This window comes from Artemia franciscana, chromosome 17 (assembly GCF_032884065.1).
Source record: "Artemia franciscana chromosome 17, ASM3288406v1, whole genome shotgun sequence".
Taxonomy (NCBI): Eukaryota; Metazoa; Arthropoda; class Branchiopoda; order Anostraca; family Artemiidae; genus Artemia; species Artemia franciscana.
The window spans coordinates 14,551,979-14,574,012 of record NC_088879.1 but is presented as its reverse complement, the minus strand read 5'-3'; the positions used below and the strand labels follow the sequence as shown (position 1 = coordinate 14,574,012).

General features: G+C 35.7%; 2 protein-coding genes across 2 annotated transcripts in view; one reads left to right on the top strand and one right to left on the bottom strand.

Moving 5' to 3' along the window:
- Positions 1 to 124: 124 nt before the first annotated feature.
- LOC136037902 (V-type proton ATPase subunit G-like) lies at positions 125 to 13,804 on the bottom strand. The gene is made up of 4 exons (XM_065720757.1): positions 13,629 to 13,804; positions 9,901 to 10,001; positions 7,915 to 8,013; positions 125 to 323 (listed from the first exon to the last, which is right to left on the bottom strand). Exons 1-4 carry the CDS (start codon positions 13,708 to 13,710, stop codon positions 249 to 251), a joined length of 357 nt encoding a protein of 118 aa, XP_065576829.1. The 5' UTR covers positions 13,711 to 13,804; the 3' UTR covers positions 125 to 248.
- A 15-nt stretch (positions 13,805 to 13,819) lies between these two features.
- Positions 13,820 to 22,034, top strand: part of LOC136037901 (conserved oligomeric Golgi complex subunit 6-like) — a 47,219-nt gene continuing 39,004 nt past the window's right edge. Inside the window, exon 1 of the mRNA XM_065720756.1 lies at positions 13,820 to 13,912. Within this exon, the coding sequence (XP_065576828.1) occupies positions 13,874 to 13,912 (39 nt within the window). The 5' untranslated portion in view covers positions 13,820 to 13,873. The remainder of the gene's footprint in view (positions 13,913 to 22,034) is intronic.

Genomic DNA, 22,034 nt, shown 5'->3' with positions numbered 1-22,034 from the left:
TTAAAAATGTTGAGGGATTCAACAGATATACCGTTTAGTCGATGACAAAGAAACAAAACCAAGGTGTTCTAAAGAAGCAAACACTTTTTTTCAATGCGGCTGAAGCAACTTAAATCTAACTTAGTTTTCTGATGCCAGTTATAACATTTATCTCAAAAATGAAGAATCGAAACACACTAACAAACAAACTTGACGATAAAAACAAAGTAAGGAAATGGAATGAAAAACATATTCATAGCTTCATGCCTTCAGCCTTCAACTCTCAAATTTTTGTGGATTGTAGGTTTAATATCAGACACCAGATCCAAAAGAGTTTTGATAACCTAGAAGTAACAAGAGAATTAAAATATACAATAATTTGAACTTATTTAAAGCTTATATTAAAAAAAAACTCAATTCCTTGTTTGGTATAGGCCTGGGGTTCAAGCACTATATACAGAAACATGTTAAAGAAACAATTCTTACTTCATAATAGGAAGAATAATCCTAGTTAACACATTTTGCAGGGGGAGAACCTTAATCTTCACTTCTTTCACAGTTGTACAATTTTTTAAAAACAAAATTCTGACAAATAAATATGGATTCAACTACATTTTTACGTTTTCAAACAATCTACATATGTAATTAAACACTCCCCAGTACCATCTAATAGAAACATATTAATAGACAAATACCGATTAGGTTAAGTTAGGTTTGTTAGATAACGCTTGGGTGTTTATTTATAAACCATTTTCAAGACTTAGAGAATAGACACATATATTTAAGAATGTAATAGAAAAACCCAAAATAAAAGCAAAATAGTTAAGACATAGGTTCTCCCCGTGCAAAATATGTTAACTAGGATTATTCTGCATATTATAAATTAAGAATTGTTTTCATGACATGTTTACTTATGTACTGCTGGAACCATAGGCTTATACCCCTTGTTTTGCAAGGAACAAGCATTTTTAGGTTAAATTATAATTTTATTTTCTGAAATTTTCCGAAGGAGACAAACACCATACCAATCAATGAAAATTACTTTGAAACTCTCCACAAATATAAGCTCTTATCAAGACATCAAAGCTTTGGAAAATCAATAATGTAGCATATTTGCCCGTTCTGCTTTGATATTCTCTGTAAGAAACTACAAAAAGTTCCAAAATTTAACTCTTGTTAAACAATCCCCTATTAGAAGTTTGAAGCACAAAAAGATTGCCTTCAACAAAAAGAGCACCTTTGAAAAAATAAAATGCATTAGTGATAGCTTAACCATGGAATCTGCTGACGGTGTTCCTATTAACCTTAAGGAAAACAACTCTGTTGAAAGTCAAGAAGTCATTCTGTTTCGTGCATTTTATATGTTCAGCTTCAATAAAAAGTATTTCTAAAACAAGATAGAACCATTTAAGAACAAGAGCTAAGAGCTCATATGGCACTTGTGACGAGGCAAGAAGAGCCAAGAGGCAACAGCTGATATGGTATGAGCTCTAACAAAATTCTAAGAATCAATGGATTGATTTAAAAGGAAAATAAGAGGCTTAATGCCGGTCAGGATTTAAAATAAGAGCTCTGAGTCATGATGTCCTTCTAAATAACAAAATCCATTAAGATCCGATCACCCAATCGTAAGTTATAAATACCTAATTTTTTATAATTTTTCCTCTCCCTTTAGCCTCCCGGATGGTCGTATCAGGGAAAACGACTTTATCAAGACAATTTGTGCAGCTTCCTGACACGCCTACCAATTTTCATCGTCCCAGCACGTCCAGAAGCACCAAACTCGCCAAATCACTGAACCCTTCCCCCCACCTCCCCCAAAGAGAGCGAATCCGGTACGGTTACGTCAATCACATATCAAGGACATTTGTTTATTCTATCCACCGAGCTTCATCCCGATTCCTCCACTCCAAGTGTTTTCCAAGACTTCCCCCTCCAATGTCAAAAGATCTGGTCGGGATTTGAAATAAGAGCTCTGAGACATGAATTCCTTCTAAATATCAAATTTCATTAAGATCCGATCACCTATTCATGAGGTAAAAATACCCCAATTTTCACGTTTTCCAAGAATTCCGCCCCCCCCCCCCCAACTCCCCCCAATGTCACAGAATCTTGTCGAAATTTAGAATTGGAGCTTTAAAGCACAAAATCCTTCTAAATATCAACTTCGTTAAGATCTGGTCACCCTTTCGTAAGTTACAAATACCTCATTTTTCCAAATTACCCCCCCCCCCCCAACTCCACCAAGGGGAGCAGATCCGGTCCGGTTATGTCAGTCAAGTATCTTAGACGGGTTTGTATTCTTCTCATCCAGTTTCATCCTGATCTCTCCGCTTCAAGTATTCTCTTAGAATACGTCATTTTTCTAATTTTTCAGAATTACCCCCCCCCCCCCCAATAGAGCGGACCCGTTCCAATTACGTAAATCACGTATATAAGACTTCTGCTTATTTTTCCCACCAAGTTTCATCCCGATCCCTCCAATCAAAGCGTTTTCCATGATTTTAGGTTCCTCCACCCAAAACTCCCCCCAATGTCACCAGATCCAGTCAGGAAATAAGCTCTTTGAGACACGATATCCTTCTAAATATCAAATTTCATTGAGATCCGATCACCCGTACATAAGTTAAAATTACCTCATTTTTTCTAATTTTTCAAAATTAACCCCCCCCCCCACAACTACCCCAAAGAAAAATATCCGTTCCGGTTATGTCAATCATGTATCTAGGGCTTGTGTTTATTTTTCCCACCAAGTTTCATCCCGATCCCTCCACTCTAAGTGTTTTCCAAGATTTTAGGTTTCCCCCTCCCAACTCTCCCCAATGTCACCAGATCCGGTCGGGATTTAAAATAACAGCTCTGAGACATGATATCCTTCCAAACATCAAATTTCATGAAGATCTGATCAACCGTTCGTAAGTTAAAAATACTTCATTTTTTATTTTTCCGAATTAACGGGCCCCCCACTCCCCCGAGATGGTCAAATCGGGAAAACGACTATATCTAATTTAATCTGGTCCGGTCCCTGATAAGCCTGCCAAATTTCATCGTCCTAGCTTACCTGGAAGTGCCTAAAGTAGCAAAACTGGGACCAACAGACCGACAGAATTTGCGATTGCTATATGTCACTTGGTTAATACCAAGTGGCATAAAAAATTATTTTAGAAAACTAAGGTAAAAATATTAAACAATGGGTTGAATACTATTCAAAACGTTATCTGATCCTTTCTTTTATTCATTTCAATCTGCTAGGCACATACATCCAAAGAACACGCTACTTGGACAAACATAAGCAAAAATTGGTTAATTTGATGACAAATCCCCAGTTGCTGCAACCCTTGCATGGGGTCTCGAATTTATGGTGAGATTGCACATAGTATGACATTACGGAATGTCATAGACATGTAGGATTGCTGGCTTTGACAATCTAGTCAGCCATAAACGTCACAAAACAAAAAAAAAGTCACTAGGAAAAACACAGTTTTTCTCATTTAAATTTAAAATCTGATTCTTCAAAAATTTTAGGCAGATAAACTTCATTTAAATTTATAATCTAATACTTCAAAAAAGCTAAGGATGAGACTTTTCAGTATCCAAGTTCACTAGGAACTAATTTTGTTTCGTTTATCACTTAGCTTAAATAGAAACGAAGACCTTGTTCTAAGTACAAGCTACTTCTGCTTTACCGCTTATTAGGTATCCTGCAAAATTTTCTCCTCCAGGAAACTAATTTAAGGCTTTTAGGTATTAAAATTTAGTAGACCTGGAAATGATTATACGTTTTACCTCTCCAATTGACACCAATATTACTAAACTATCAGTTTAGTAATCAAAATGTGGAATAAGAACGGGGAGCTAATTTTATACGATTTATCCACTATATTAAATAAAAACAAGAGCTAGGAGCTCATATGGCACTTTTGACAAGGCCAGAAGAGCTAAGAGCCAAAAGCTCATATGGTATGAGCTGTAACCAAATTCTAAGAATCAATAGATTGATTTAAAAGGAAAATCAGAGGCTTAATGCCGGTCGGGATTTAAAACAAGAGCTCTGAGTCACGATGTCCTTCTGAATATCAAAATTCATTAAGATCCGATCATCCACTCGTAAGTCATAAATACCTCATTTTTTCTAATTTTTCCTCTCCCTTTAGACCCTCACATGGTCGAATCGACTTTATCAAGTCAATTTGTGCAGCTCCCTGACACGCCTACCAATTTTCGTCGTCCTAGCACGTCCAGAAGCACCAAACTTGCCAAAGCACTGAACCCCTCCCCCCAACTCCCCCAAAGAGAGCGAATCCAGTACGGTTACGTCAATCACGTATCTACGACATCAGTTTAGTAATCAAAATGTGGAATAAGAACAGGGAGCTAATTTTATACGATTTATCCACTATATTAAATAAAAACAAGAGCTAGGAGCTCATATGGCACTTGTGACAAGGCCAGAAGAGATAAGAGCCAAGAGCTCATATGGAATGAGCTGTAACAAAATTCTAAGAATCAATAGATTGATTTAAAAGGAAAATCAGAGGCTTAATGCCGGTCGGGATTTAAAACAAGAGCTCTGAGTCACGATGTCCTTCTGAATATCAAAATTCATTAAGATCCGATCATCCACTCGTAAGTCATAAATACCTCATTTTTTCTAATTTTTCCTCTCCCTTTAGACCCTCACATGGTCGAATCGACTTTATCAAGTCAATTTGTGCAGCTCCCTGACACGCCTACCAATTTTCATCGTCCTAGCACGTCCAGAAGCACCAAACTTGCCAAAGCACTGAACCCCTCCCCCCAACTCCCCCAAAGAGAGCGAATCCAGTACGGTTACGTCAATCACGTATCTACGACATCAGTTTAGTAATCAAAATGTGGAATAAGAACAGGGAGCTAATTTTATACGATTTATCCACTATATTAAATAAAAACAAGAGCTAGGAGCTCATATGGCACTTGTGACAAGGCCAGAAGAGATAAGAGCCAAGAGCTCATATGGAATGAGCTGTAACAAAATTCTAAGAATCAATAGATTGATTTAAAAGGAAAATCAGAGGCTTAATGCCGGTCGGGATTTAAAATAAGAGCTCTGAGTCACGATGTCCTTCTAAATATCAAAATTCATTAAGATCCGATCACCCACTCATAAGTTATAAATACCTCATTTTTTCTAATTTTTCCTCTCCCTTTAGCCCCCCACATGGTCGAATCGACTTTATCAAGTCAATTTGTGCAGCTCCCTGACACGCCTACCAATTTGCATCGTCCTAGCACGTCCAGAAGCACCAAACTTGCCAAAGCACTGAACCCCTCCCCCCAACTCCCCCAAAGAAAGCGAATCCAGTACGGTTACGTCAATCACGTATCTACGACATTTGCTTATTCTATCCACCAAGCTTCATCCCAATCCCTCCACTCTAAGCATTTTCTGATTTCCGATTTCCCCCTCCAACTCCCCCAAATGTCAACAAATCTGGTCGGGATTTGAAATAAGAGCTCTGAGACATGAATTCATTCAAAATATCATATTTCAGTAAGATCCGGTCACCCGTTCTTAAGTTAAAAATACCTCAATTTTTTTAATTTTTCCAAATTAACACCCCCCCCCCAGCTCCTCCAAAGAGAACGAGTCCATTTCAATTATTTAAATCACGTATCTAGAACTTGTGCTTATTCTTCCCATCAAGTTTCATCCCGATCTCTCCACTCTAAGCGTTTTCCAAGATTTCTGTTTCCCTCCCCCAACCACCTATGTCTCCGGATCCAATTTGAATCGAAAATGGAGCATCTAGACATAAGATCCTTCTATATATCAAGTTTCATTAAGATCCGATCATCTATTCGTAAGATAAAAATACCCCAATTTTCACGTTTTCCAAGAATTCCGGTTTCCCCCTCCAACTCCCCCTGATGTCACAGGATCTGGTCGGAATTTAAAATTAGAGCTTTAAAGCACAAGATCCTTCTAAATATCAAATTCCATTCAGATCTGATCACCCGTTCGTAAGTTACAAATACCTCATTTTTCCGAATTACCCCCCCCCCCAACTCCACCAAAGAGAGCGGATCCGGTCCGGTTATGTCAGTCATGTATCTTAGACTTGTTTTTATTCTTCCCATCCAGTTTCATCCTGATCTCCCTGCTTTAAGTATTTCCTAAGGTTTCCAGCCCCCCCCCCCCCAATGACGCTGGATCTGGTTGAGATTTAAAATAAGAGATCTAAGTTAAGAGGGCCTTCTAAAAATGAAGTTTCTTGAAGATCCGATCACTCCTTCGTAAGTTAAAAATACGTCATTTTTTTTAATCTTTCAGAAATAGCCCCCCCCCCCCAATTCCCCCAAATAGAGCTGATCCGTTCAAATTATGTCAATCACGTATCTAAGACTAAGGAACGCGATATGCTTCTAAATATCAAATTTCAATGAGATCCGATCACCCATTCGTTAAGTTAAAAATACCTCATTTTTTCTAATTTTTCAGAATTAAGCCCCCCCCCCCCAACTACCCCGAAGAGAGTGGATCCGTTCCGGTTATGTAAATCACGTACCTAGGACTTGTGCTTATTTCCCCACCAAGTTTCATCATGATCCCTCCACTCTAAGTGTTTTCCAAGATTTTAGGTTTCCCCTTCCCAACTCGTAAGTTAAAAATACTTCATTTTTCTAATTTTTTTAATTAACCAGCCCCCACTCCCCCCCATCCCCAGATGGCCGAATTGGGAAAACGACTATTTTTAATTTAATCTGGTCCAGTCCCTGATACGCCTGCCAAATTTCATCGTCCTAGCTTACCTGGAAGTGCCTAAAGTAGCAAAACCAGGACCGACAGACAGACAGACCGACAGAATTTGTGATTGCTATATGTCACTTGGTTAATACCAAGTGCCATAAAAAAAATTTTATGTAAAAGCTACTTCTTCTTGATTGCTTACGAGCTATCCTCATCAGTTTCCTCCTTCAGGTCCCCAGGACAAGTTTTCTTAAAATACATTGAAGGTTCATTGACCAGTGCACTAAGAAAATGGTTATAATTTTCACCTATTAAAAGAATAGGCAAAATAAATAGTCTTTTCACCAAAATCTGGCTTATTCGTGATAGAAAATTCTATTTTTAAATAATAATTTTTAATGCGCCCTTATGAAAATTGGCAATTTGTTCAAAATTATCTTTTTAGCAACCAAGATTGTACAAAAATAAATCAGTTTTTAATTTTGCATAAATTCTCGATTTAATCTTTAGTTTTATTGGCGTATATTTCCCCAAAGGAATACCTTAAGAGCATTGAAAAACTAACTCATTGTTTTTTAGTTGCAGTTCTTTTGATGATTATGCTGAATTTTAGTTTTTAGTCAACAATATTATAGAATACTTTTGTTTTGGTATTTCTGCCACATTATTGAAATTTATCAAATTCTGTTTGTAACAGCTTAAACTAGGAAGGGTCCCCATGAGTAGCAAATACTGTCTTGAAGTCAAAACATCACCAAATAACACTGGTTTACACTTGTTAACCCAAACATTTGTGCATAGGACTCCACTTCAGAGACTTCCTTGCTTCACAAGATGCAAAACAGTCAATTTCATTGAGCTTCAACACCAAACATAATACCGACTCCCAAAGGGGCTGAAACCAATGCCTTGCAGCTCTTGCCTCCTTAAAACCTTGCAGGCAGATTCATTACCTCTGTAGAGCTAGCCAGCATCAACCCCACAAGCACCAGAGTACCCCCGTGACCTTTTTGAACAGTGGGATAGGAACGAAACAAAACTATATATAAGCTGACTATTGGTTCACCTTGACATAAGGTGAAACTCATCTGCAAGTCAAACATCTGTGGCAGGTATTTTGAGAAATAAAGAGACCTTGCTGAAACTGAACAAAAATAAATTAGATTATAAAAATCTGGCTGAAGCACATTGGTAAAGAAACTTACATTCTCCTTGTTTTGCATCACCATTTTATTCATCTGTTCGATTTTCAGCTTTGTGTCTACATCTATTTTGGCTGCCACGCCCTCTTTTGAGCCAAGGTGCTTAAATGAAAAATAATTAATAATAACTACAAAAGAGATTCTTACATTTTCCAAATACCATTTCGCAGGGACAACAAACTTAATATTAAAGTTAGCAATAAAACAAGAAGTTTTAGTTTGCCTTCTAATTCTACAAAAAGAGAAAAAGAGATACAAATAATTTTATCCCAATGCTACCTAGTCAGACTTAGGTCAAAATAAATATTTTGTTATGACAAAGAAAATACAAGCAAGAGCAGTCACAGTACAAGATGCTTACCCTAGATTTGGGAACACATGAAAGAGCAAAAGGGCATTCAAGATGATATTGTTGAGTGTAGCTAATTATGGAACAGAAGGATTTGCAATAAAGCAAGATGACGATAATTTTCTGGACCTTATTAGGAGAAATCTATTAGAAATTCAAGGAACAAGACTAAGCAACGAATTGCTACATTTTACTGCTTACAAGGACTGTACCAGATTTGCAGCAGTAGCAAGAAAAGACCTTATGCATCAGATCTATTGTGACAAGTGTTTATAAGCAATTAATATATTGTTCATTAATAAAGCTAATTATTCATTAATATAATATATAATTATTATAATATATATAATATATATATAATTATGTAATAATTACATAATATATACAATTATATATATTATATAATTATATATTATATATATATATATATATATATATATATATATATATATATATATATATATATATATATATATATATATATATATAATTATATGATATATATATAAATATATATATATATATAATTATAATTATATGATACATATATATGATTATATGATATATATATATATATATATACATATATAATATAAAATTATGTAATATATAATTATTCATAAATAAAGCTAAAGTAATTTACTGCTGCTAATCCTGCTGGAAACTCATGCAGCACCAAGGCAACTGAAGCTAACAAAGAAGTATTTAACTATTTTACAGTAACTTTGCATCTGCTGTGCCATTTTTGGCTTTAATAGGATTTTTTTTAAAGTCATTTCTTTTATTTACTTTTTTTCAATATTTTTTGTTTGTAAGGCCTGCAACTACTTTATAACCATATACTCAAATTATTAGCAAGGATGTTATTTGAAGTTGATGGATTGTAATAAATGCATCAGTGATACTGAGTGGGGCACCTTAAACAGATAAAAAAACATGCAGATTGCTTGGTATTTTCTTCATTGAGTCAGTTCAGAATAGAGACATTGTTTTCCTAAGACCTGGGGGGAAGAATAATGCTTCATTAAGATGTACAAAGAATACAGATCTATCACCATAAAAAGTAAAATTGGTAAAATATATTTAATTTAGGTCAGCCAATGTCCATTGTTCAGATTTCCCCATTACAAAGATCCCTAGAAACATTCTTTTTTCTTGGGCAACAGCCCTGCAAAATTATTCTGGGAGGGAGGAGCTCTTAAAAAAGGTATTTTTATAGAAACGTATTAATTTTTTTCAATATTTCATTATTTTGTACTATACACGTTTCTGGTCTTTGGTGGAAAGGGATCATCTTGGTCTTTACCCTTTTATGAAGATCTTGGCACTGGCATTGAACCACTGATTCATAGAACAAAACTGAAAGCAAGAAAAATCAGTAAAAACAACTTGTTCTGCCAAGTAAGCTCTTTACAGTCAGATTTTTGTGGTTTCTTAAATTTTTACTCCCCTACCCTTAATATCATTTTCAGGTAAAAAGCAAACTGAGAAAAAAAGGAAACCAACAAAAGCAAAAATAAGTAAAAAATACCTTGGCTGGTTTCTCAAATTTTTACTCCTCTACCCTCAATATCAATTTCGGGTAAAAAGCAAACTGAGAAAAAAGGAAACCAACAAAAGCAAAAATAAGTAAAAAATACCTTGGCTTCAAAATCTCTAAATTGCCTTTCTCTTTCCTGTTTATAAGCTTCAATTTCAGCCTGGGCTTCATCTTTAGCTTGCTTCAGTCTTCTGGCTTTTCCTTAAAAGCAAAATTAACTTATTCAGTATAATTAAGTACATCTCTGCTTTTCAAATAGCCTATGTATCTAAGTGAGGGGTGCACAGGGAATCCAGCTTAAGATTTGTTCAGAGGAAAACATCTTTCTGGGAAACGTTCTGAAAAACCCAAAGAGCATGATTTTCTATTAAAAATAAAATAAAATCTGTGTGCATTAGTGCTAGGCATATTCCCATACCTTGCAGGAAATTTCCTCTATATGCAAAATTGTGGAGTCAAAACAAAGTATGAGTAATAAAAATAATAAAGAAAAGAAGGAATTTTGAAATATTCAATATATATTCCAAAATGTTGTCTCATATTATTTTGTTTTTACATTCTAATTTAAATTAATTCATTTTTTTGTTTTAGGGAACACAGAGATAATAGGCTGGGACAAAGAGTATGAGTAATTACTTTCTATTGATTTGGCACTACCAGAGGAATCACTAGCCAAAACATTTGGAGGCAGATTGATTTAACCATCTGGCTGATCATTTTCATCAACAAATCTGGCAATATGGCTATCAAAATTATTTCATAAAAAATAAATAAAACACATCCATAATCTTTCTTCTGGGAAAAATATGAAATTTCACATTTTTTAGATAGGAACTTGAAACCTCTACAAGAAGGTTCACTAATTTGCTGAATCCAATGGTGTGATTATTATTGTGATCACTTGCCTTAGTTGCAGGGGGAGGGGATCCCCATGTTTCAAAAAAATCAGGCAAAATTACTTAGGTTTGTAGTGTTTGATGTGTAACATTAGATTTAATGGATTTTATGTATTTGGAATCATCATAAAAAAACAATTGTTTTGATTAATCAATTGTTATCAAAATTGCTTAGATTTTTTTTGCCATGAACTGTTTGATTCTACACTACACATTCTAAATGTATTTTGGAATATACATAGAACTCCCAAAATCCTTTCTTTTCTTCATTCTTTTTATTTATCTTATTTCTCTTTGAGTGCTTAATTTTACACATAGGGATAATTATTGGGGGGGGGGGAGTGTAAGCTGCTTTCTATCTGCATCCTTAAACATGTTTTGTTTGTAGCAAAACTACTGGTCCTAAAAAGCTGTCCAAATAATAGGCTACTAGAAGCTCTTGACCAGGTTCTTTTTTACTAAAATAGATCCTGGAATTTTTGTTAAACTGTTAATTCTAAAAAAAAAACAAAAAAACAACAGCAATGAAATCCTACATGTCTAATATTGTAGTAAATAATACTATTGTGTTGAGGGACAATCTTGCCTAAGGTCAATTTTCATAGAAAAAACGATGCCAGCAGTTTTTGGGATAGAAAACACCAATTTTCTTATTAAGCCATATTGACAGTTTATCAATTGACTTACCAGTAAAATTCTAGTTAATTGACTTTTTGCTATCTTAGAAAGGGTTTAGATTAGGAAAATGAAACTTTCAGGGATTGGTTTACAGGCTAAAATATGTCCTGGGAAGGTATTTTAAAGTACCCATCTCCACTACTTCTCCCTCTAGAGGGCACTAAAATTTGCCTACATGACATGTCTATTACCTATTGAAATTTTGATAAAACAACATTTTACCTTAATTTTCAGTTACAAGTTGCTTTTTCTCTGCCTTTAGTTCTGAAAATGCAATTCTTGTTATTTGAGTAGAATTTTCAGCCATATCAATGTTTTTTTCAAAATTTAGAAAATGTATTTGCATATCTTTAAAACCTTATAAATGCAAGGTTTCACTTTTATAAGATGCATATTTTTATAGGTCAGGGCCCTCTAGAGGGAGAGAGAGTGGAGGTAGTTGTTTCAAAATAACTTCCCAGAACATACTTTAGTCTGTAGATTCATCCCTTAAAGTTTCATTTTTCTAACCTAAACCCTTTCCAAGACAGCAAGAAGTCAATTAACTAGAATTTTACTGACTTACCTACAAGGACATCTTTTTGGAAGCACCAACTATTCTATTTTGATGTAAATATCCTTTCTGTGTTTCAGTTTTATTCATGTATTAACAAAAAACTGATATTCTTCTGATTCTAAGAATGTACTTTTATTCCTTGATATTTATTCTATAGATCACAAAAAATAAGTATATTTTTTCCTTTTCAAAGCATAAACCACATTTTTAATTTATGCTGACAAATTATTGGTGAGACTTTCACCAAAAGGTGGGTTTTCCCTTGTTACTACCCTCACATTGTATCATGCTAATATATTTTAAAATAGGGGTGGTCCAAAAACCTACATTCATTTTCCTGGAATACCAAAGAAAAGTGGTCTTTCCCAAAAAGAAGTCTTTTTCAATGATAGTTAGTAGGCTATTAAGAACCCAGGTATATAAAAATTTAGTTTAAAATAGCCAACTAGTCAGCTATTAATAAAGTTTCTAATACAATAGGCTGGTTGAATTAGCTAACTAGCCTAGTTGGCTATATAGATTCCAGGTAGGCCTATATTTAGCTTAAAATAGCCAACAAGTTAGCTAGTTCTATAAATGTATTAGAAATGTTATTGATAGCTGACTAGTTGGCTATTTTAAAATAAAATCAATGCATAACTTGAAGCTAGCACTCTTGAAGATACTTCAAAATGACCTTGATCTCCTTAGCGTGTGGGCAAAATCTTGGCTACTCACTTTCAATGTGTCAAAATGTCATGTTTTACACTTTGGGCACAAGAATATCAATACAACTTACTCTCTTTATGGTCAGCTCCTTTCTCCAGTGTTGGAAGAATGTGACCTAGGAGTAATTGTTGACAATGATCTTAAATTTAGCACTCATGCAAAGAAGGCAGCAGCATCAGCTAGCTCATCACTAGGGCTCATAAAAAGAACAATTTCCTCCCGTTCTCCTAAAATTCTGGGTCTTTTGTACAAAGGACTTGTTTGGCCAAGGCTTGAGACAGGCATGGTCCTTGCATCCCCCTTTTTCAAAAAAGATGTTAAAATTCTATAAGATATCCAGAGAAGAGCCACTAAGATGGTGAGTGGACTACATGAGCTTACTTACCCTACAAGGCTATGCAAGCTGAAACTCTCAACTCTGGTTTATAGAAGAAGACAGGATGATGCTATTCTGGTTCATAAACTTATTAATTCAAAGGCAGTTCCTGGTCTTTTTCCTCTGGCATCTCAGGATTCTTGTACAAGGGGATATAATTTGAAGTTATCTAGGCATTTCTCCTCAAAGCAGCAATGTGCCCATTTTCTTGCCAACCTCTGGAACAAATTACTGCCAGATACTGTTGCTGCCCAGACCACAGACAGCTTTAAGAACCATCTTGACAATGAATGGTCAAAAAAAGAATGGAAGTATAACTGGGGAGCACTCGAATCAGCAACATCAAACCACTAGTCAAGTGTATGTATTCAACTATGTGTCATGTGTTATCAACTCTGGAGTTTCTACAAGGAAAAATCCTTATATTGCTCCAAGCTGCAATTTAAGGTAATAACAGAGATCTTAATAGCCAACTAGTTGGCTAATTTTAGGCAATAGGCATAGTGTATATGCAATTTATACAAGCTACATGGTGGATATTTGGCCTAGAAGCTATTTGCCCCTGTCTAGGTGGATGTTTTATTGTCTATTTAAGTAGTATCTGAGCAACTTACTTGTCCTTGCCTCTTTAACTCTCTCCGCGGCTTTTTTTTCTGCAGCTAAGAGCTGTTGGATACCATGAGTTTGACTAGCCATATGCCTTGTGAAGGTTGAAACAGGCTATGTTCAATATTCACTTTCACCAGACAAAAATCATGTGATTTATTCTTTTTCTATCCGAGTAATCTATTGAATACGGCGGCTGTAGATAGATGGCAATATTGCAGAAAAAGTGGCGAAAAATTTAAAAGCTGAGACAATGGATCGTGATTTGGTAAAAATAAATTATGAAGACAACGTAAGTATTTTTATCAAAGTTTTTGAAGCATCTGCGCTTACTGTAAAATTGAGCCAACTTTTTAATATCACTGCACTGATAGATTCTTTATGGCATGTATGGGCTTGTGTAGTCCTTTTGGCTGCTTCTTAGGCTGGGCTAGCCCTCGGTTACTTCAGTAGCCTAGCTTTTTAAAATATAATACATTATTGTAGACTTAATATGCATCAAGTATCAACGAGTAGTTGTTTTTTCATTGTTTTCATCTGGTATTCAATCATCTCCTTAAAAAAGATCTATCCTTGAAGTATAAAATAAGATTAAACATAGTGCTGTCTTACTTGAAGTCATAAGAAGTAGCCTATTCCATTTACTTTTACTTTTTATGCTGGCAACTTTTGTCAACATGGAGTTGCTGGCTTAAAAGTAATAATTTTGTAAAAATCCAGAAAAAGTGTTATTTAGGCCTACTTTGTTACTCTTGGATCTCTTCTGTTATACTGATCTTTTCTATTTACATGTGGATGATGTTGTTTCAATTTACAGTTAGTTTTGCTACCTTTTTCTATCTTGAAAATGGTTAGGCTAGAGAAATGAAACTTTCAGTAATGAATTGAGGGCCAAAAAGATACCCTGAGAAGACATTGTCAAGCTTCCATTTTAAGGCTCTTCTGATTTTTAAGTCTGGGAAATTTGTCTACTTAACAAGTCTGTACCTATTGAAATTTTACCAAAACAGCATTTACCTTAATTTTCTGTTATCAATTTCTTTTTCTCTGGTTCTTGTTCTGACAGATGCAATTCCTATAATTTAAATAGAATTTTAAGCCATATCAATGTTTTTTTCTAAATTTATTAAATATAGCCTATTTAAAGATCTTTGAAACCTCATAAATTGAAATTGAGCAAATTTATGAAGCTGAATTGTACTTAATATAAGCAGAGGATCTGTTTTGCAAAATTTCATCTCTATTGCATAACTATTTTTAAAGATTATCAGAAATGCCTTGCCATTTAGAGGGGAAAGAGTAGAGGTAGGCACTTCTAAATACCTTCCCATGGCATACTTAATCTCTAGATGCTTCCCTGAAAGTTTCATTTTCCTAAACTAACCCATTTCCAAGATAGCATAAAGTAGCTAAACTAGAATTTTACCTAATTTACAAGTATTAAGGAGAAATCAGGGATGGTTTGAATCACCCAGGTCAAGGGGGAGAGGGCAAGAGCTTCTAATTTAAATGAATCACATTATGTCACACTATACAACTCATTAAATTTATTATATACATTGATCCTTTATCACTTATGCTTATCAAAGGAGACAAACAAGAAGCTAAAATAGAATGCCTCATGTTTAATTACATCAACTATGAATTGCTATATTTGTATGGCTATATTAAAAGACCTCTTCTTGAAAAAAAAACATCAGAGGCATCAATAAGGTCTTTCTCATTCACCAACAATGTCAACAATGGCAGTTCTCAAAAATTCTTGACAAACTTGAGCTTGCTAAATGTCCTTTCTGCAACAGCAACTGTAACTGATGCTGCCACAGCTAATTTGCAAAGACAATCAGCTTGCCTAGGCTTATGTGGAATGCAATTTCCTTTAAAAGCTTTGGAGGCTACAGCTCCAAAGCTTGTAAAGGATGACATAATGCTTTGTAGATAAAGAGAAGGATACAAGGATGTTGAAAAGCTTGACTATCAAAAGAGATTAATTGCAACTATGTTCTATGACAGTGTTTAGTCTTTGGGCCTAGCAGGGATTATATTGCTGCAGATTGCCATCCACCCAAGCTGAAGCAGAAAGCACCACCTTTCTTGATATTGTATTCTAAGAACTGGTACTACTCATACCATCCTGGATGAAGATACCATGATTTCATTTTTTGTGTATTGAAGGATCCACTGGGATACACTCAGCTTTGGTTGATTAGTACCACTTGAAATGTGGTACTTCCTTTGGTTTTCACTAAGGGGTGGCTTACTTATTCCTGGACTGTTGTGAGCTATACTTTCAAAATTGTCATTGCAACTTTCAACAACAACTTCATTAGTTGTTGAAATATTAAGCAATTCTTCAGTGCAATTGACTGTTAGCTCTACATAAGTTCAAACATAGAAGATGATATACCTTAAATTACCTTAAATCACAGCTTGGAGCAATATAAGGATTATCCATCCTTGTGATGCTCCATGAGAAAAAAGAATTCGTTTGGTGTAGATTGTGGCTGTTAGATTAGACTCTTGTGGAGGACTCTGCAGCTTCCCAATTGTAAAGGAACTCCTGGCAGAGCCATTCCCTATCAAGGAGGGACTTGAACATGTCAGTTGAAGTAGCAGAAACTGTTTCTTCAGAGAGCTGGTTCCACATATTGATGATTCTTTGGCTGAAGAAGTGGCTTCTATGTATACTCATGGAACGCTGCATGGAGAGCTTCAAAGAATGTCCTCTAGTACCTGAATGCAAGGGCTGTGCAAAGAGACCAGGAAGGGTATTTTTAGAGAGGATTTTTTTGGTTAAAATAATGTCACCCCTTTTCCGTCAGTATGTCAGCGTTGGCAGCTTCAAACAATGTAGTCTTTCTTCATATGGAAATTTATTCATGTTGGTAACCATCTTAGTGGCACGACGCTGGACATCCTCAAGCAACTTCCTATCTTTTTTGAAGAAAGGGGCTGCCAATGACATTCCAACCTCCAGGCATGGACATACAAGTGCCTTATATAACTTCATAAGAACTCTAGGGTGTCGGCTGGAGATGGTTCTTTTTATGATACCAAGGGTTTTATTTGCAGAAGATGAAACAGACTTAGCATGGCTGCTAAACTTTAATTGGTGATCTTCAATAACCCCAAGATCTCTTTCATCAGAAACAGCAGAAAGGAAGTTGTCTTGAAGGAAATACTTATGATGCTTGTTATTTTTGCCAAAATGGATTACATGGCATTTGTCAACATTGAAAGTCAGAAGCCACATGTTAGCCCATCTTTCTAGACTATCAAGATCTGTTTGAATTGATTGCTGGTCAGAGGGAGTAGCTGCTTTTCCAACTAGTTTTGAGCCATCAGCATAAAAGGTAATGAGATTTGAAAGAAGGGTGGGTAGTTCGTTGACATAGAAGTTGAAAAGTGTTGGTCCAAGAATAGTGCCCTGGGGCACGCCACTTAATACAGTTGTGGGAAAAGAGAAATGAGGAGTTCCTTGCAAATCAAAAACTTTGACACTCTGTGATCTCTCAGAAAGGAAGCCCATAATCCACTGTTCAACACCATCGTTGACACCTGCAGCCCTCAATTTTATTATGAGGAATTCATGACAAACTTTGTCAAATGCTTTGGACAGATCAAGAAGAATCATGTCGACAGGAAACCCTCATCAAGCAGTGTAGTCACTAATTCATATGTTTGGATAAGGCTAGTGTCCACAGATATACCAGATCTGAATCCATGTTGTGATGTGGAAAGGATATTATTGACCTCAAGATGTTCAATAAGAGCTTTATTAACAAATCTCTCAAGCACCTTAACAACTGCAGAGGTGATGCTTATAGGACGGTAATTTTCGTCCCTTTTTATGGATCGGGGTTATATAAGATGTTTTCCAATCATGCGGCAGTTCCCCATTTTGAAGAGATAACCGGAACAGCATGCACAGGGGGTAGCTGAGAGCTTTTTGACACTCCCTAAGAAGACGTGGATGAACACCGTCTGGTCCCTTTGACTTATTTACATCAAGCTTCTCAAGGCTATTGAAAACCATTACTTCACTTACTGACAGATCAGGCATAGGGAAAAGCACTTCATACAATGGAGGATCTGGTGAGGAGGTGCCTGAATTTTGGGTAAAGGCAGAAGCAAATTGTGCATTTAGAATGTCAGCCTTATCTATTGGAGATGAGTGTAGTACACTGTGGTCAACAAGGTCAGGAATAGTATGATGATTTGGGTTTTTAGAAGAGACATGTCTCCAAAAAGATTTTGGGTTTAACTTGATCTCAGAAGCTAATTTTTCCTCGTAGGCAGATTTCAGTTTTTTTACAGAATCTGTTACACGATTCCGTACTGCCTTATAAAATGACAGGGTCTCCTGGTTCCTCTTCTTCATATACTGTTTCCAAGCTCTAGATTTCTGGTTAATCAGCTTCTTAACTTCCTTAGTGAGAAAGGGAAGTGTTTTGGGCTGTTTCCTAAAAATAACCATGGAATGTTTCTTTTCAAGAGCAAGAAGAGTTTTTTTGAAATTTAACCACGACTCATTGATGTCACTGGTGATAAGCATTGACCAGCTTGCAGATGAAAGTTCCTGCTGTATTGCCTCATAGTCGGTGAAAGTCTGAGGAATAGATTTAGGTTGAGGACGACTATTTAGGGACAATACAGACAGAATAACTAGGTGGTCACTACTAGCAATTGGCGGTAAATAATCATTACGAATGAGGGAATCAGTATCACGCAAAATGACGAGGTCCAACAGCGAGGGATTCTGATCAGGTCTATAGCGTGTAGGCTTATCAATAGTCTGATGAAGAAAATTATTTGATAGGCAAGATAAAAAAGGCGAGTCTCTACTATTAGATGAAATATGTCCAGTTCCTTCAACCAACTCAATTGCAGGAAAATTAGAGTCTCTGGTGATTATTAACTCAAATGAGCTAGGAAGGCATATTGAAGATGTCATTTCATCAATGATAGTTTTGAGGGCCAATTCACCATCTTCAAGGGAAGGAGCACTTGGACTTCAATAAACGCACCCAAGATGCAAATTTTTATTAGCAATGGAGATATCAAGCCATACACTTTCTATCAAAGATATATCAAGCATAGTAGGATTTACAACACTAACCTGGATACTATCTCTTACATAAACACCAACTCCTCTTTGACAATTTGAGTGCTCCAAGTTGCTAAATAGTTGATATCCCGAGATCTGTAGGGATGTTTCAGTAACCGCCAAAAAACTATGTTTCGGTAACAATTCAACAAAACTCGCAATATCTGCTGCTTCTTCCCGAAGAAGCACTCCGGATTCTAGAAGCTTATTTGTCAGACAGTCAACATTGCTTGAAAGAACACGGAAAGTATTTCCAGAAAGGGGCTTCTGACTCGGGAAATTTGGCTGTTGAGACTCTGAGGTAACATCAGATATAGTACTTGAAAAACTTGAATCTGCTGAATTCTGACATGACACAAGCAAATTATTAGATATAACATTTGAATTAACATTAGCAGAAATAGCACTTAAATCGACATGGGAAACATTTGGAGAAGGATTGGATGAAGCTTCACAAGAAATATCAACTGACGATTTATCAAAACGAAGCACTGGGGAAACAAAACTATTTACATGAAGATGCGATGATATAACTAGGTTTCCATTGTGGATTGCTTTAGAGGGGGCCGGGGTGGCGCTTCCCAACTGCGATGAGTAGCCTCGTTTTTTGGAACGATTTGGCCCTTGAAGATCATGAGGTTGGGCTCACCTGAGCTTATTCTTCTTTTCAATTCCTCAACTAAAGCCTTTCTCCTGTTTCTCTCTGTCTTGGATGCATCACCACGAAATTGTATATCCTGGTGTAGCTCGCGGGAGCAGTTGATGATTGACCTTTTGGTGTCCAGGCTTGGGACAGTAAAAAGGACAGGAGGAGGGCGTGCAGATGGCAGACAGTTAGTAGGGATCGGAAGTCTTCTCACATTATTGATGTGAACGTCTCTGAGCTTCTACTTTTGATCAATATAAGACTTGATGAATAGTTGGTCATTGGGTTGCAGAGGGATCCCAAACGCAACAATGTTAAGGGCTCTACGTTGTCTGTCCCTTTCTTCAGAAAAGTGGCGCTGGATCTCACTATCAAGATGCTGGGTAAGATTGGCTTTGATGCTTGTTGTCTCTTGAAAAACTACCGTCTGGACTTCGGAACGCATTTCAGAGAGCGAGCATTTTTCGGACACCCGGGTTTCCTGTGCTGACACTTGTGATTTTATCTCACTGACAGTTTGTGAGATTTCAGCTTTTAGTGATGTTTCCAAGTCTTTTAAAGATGCTTGGACAATTTCTTGAAAGGCCGCTTGAGATGGAATTTTATCAATGATCTCATTTTTCATGCTATTTATTGTAGCTTTTATGATATTCTCAACACTTGGATTTTGAGTATTAACAGATGTTGATCCGTATTTACATGCTGGGCACTTGATACAAATATCTACACGTCGGGAGATTTTCGTGGTAAGCAGATATTCAGGTTCAGGCATGTCTAGACACTCGGTACATATCCACTTGTCACACCCATCACAAAGAATGGCATAAGAATCATTTTCTAATACAATATTGCAGGCAAGACAATCGTCGGATCCTTTTTTTGGACTTATATGAGTCCTTTTTGGTCTTCTACTTGATGTGGCCTTAATTTCGCTAGGTGGCGGCATGATATGAGAAAAAAGCGCTGCCTTGTTTTTTTTTTTTTTTTTTTTTTTTTTTTTTTTTTTTTTTTTTTTTTTTTTTTTTTTTTTTTAATGCGGGAAAAAAAATAAAAGTGTATCTTAGTGTATTTCATTAAGATATCTTTTACATTCAGTGTACAATTCTCCTAGATAGTATTAACAATATTATTAAAACCAGCAAATAATAATATAATATTTTCCAGCTTAGTAACACATGTAAAAAATACTTTGTTGGGTTTTTGATCTGAAATGCCTCACCCTATATTGACCCCTTCTCATCATTTGTTTCACTTGATGGTATGAAATAAAAAAATTGCCATTAAGAGCTGGAGGCAAACATTTTTGAATATTTTCTTTTCTAATTTCTGTTCGTTAATGCTTCTCATTACTTTCATCCCATGCAAAAAATTACCTCTCAACTTGAATGAGGTATCCCAGCATCATCAAAAGCACTCCTGTCCTGGGTATACAGCCAAATCTTACTTGTTTTTTCTGAAGTGTAGTATCTGTCTCAACCTTGTATTGCAATTGATTTGTTTTTCAATGTCCCATATGTACTTGCTTTGTAAAGGTCTTGTGTGCTTCTTTTCTTTGAACTCTAATTATTTTTCCATTTTGCTTGGAAATTTCTTGCCTTCTTTTCCACTTGTAGTCAAAGTTTAACTGACACGCCATGCACATAACCTTTGTCTTTTCCTTTTTTTTCGTATTATCTAGTCAGGCTTCAGTTGAATATTCCCAAACTACTGATACATCAAACAGAAATAAATCATATGCAAACATAAACAGATTTTTAAGGGAGTTACTAAGCTACCAGTCCAGTCCTTTTAAACATACTTCAATTCAAATGATTCTGTTTAAATTCAAAATTACTAAAAATAAGAATAAAATAATAAAATAAAACAACTCTAGACTAATTACATGTAAATTTTGTTTTTGGTATCTATGACTGAAGCTAGTGCTAAAATCAACCATTTCTTTACTGAGAAGTCCGAAAAGTCTTTTCAGGAGAAGGGAAATAAAATGTGGACTGTATTTGACTGAATTGAGTGCCCAAGAACTGGATAAGGCCAAAATAAATGACTTAAGTGACTTTGCAAAAAGTAGGGCTAGATCTGAACAATCAGACAAAACAAATCAAGTGCCACCATAAGCAAGTTTTTAAACCAGCCCAGTCCCTTTAAACCCAGTTTAATTTAAACAACTTGATTTAAAAACAGAATAAAAAACAATAAAAGAAAACAATTTCATTCTATTTACATGCAAATTTGTTTTTTGGTATCTATGTCTGAAGCTGAGTTTTGTCAAAACCAGCCATTCCTTTACCCCCATGTTTGAAAATGCCAAAGTGTTTAATGAAATACAACTTAGACTGTCTCAGAATTGAGCACCCGGGACCTCAATGAGGGCCAAATAAACGACTTATATGACTTTACAAAAACCATGGGGGAGGGTGAGTCACACACCCCTCCTTTAAGCAACCCCTGGGTGAAATAAAAGATTCATGTATGGAAAATTGCCATAATTCTTTTCAATGGGCAAATTTTTTTATTAGTATATTTAAAGCCACAGAATGCATCTTAAGAATGCAAAGGAAACTGTGCAAGGTTTATTCTTAGTTCATAATTATAAAATAGATTTATTTTTATAAGAGAATGATTGAAAAATCTAGATGAAAATGGAAAAAAAAAAACAAGAAC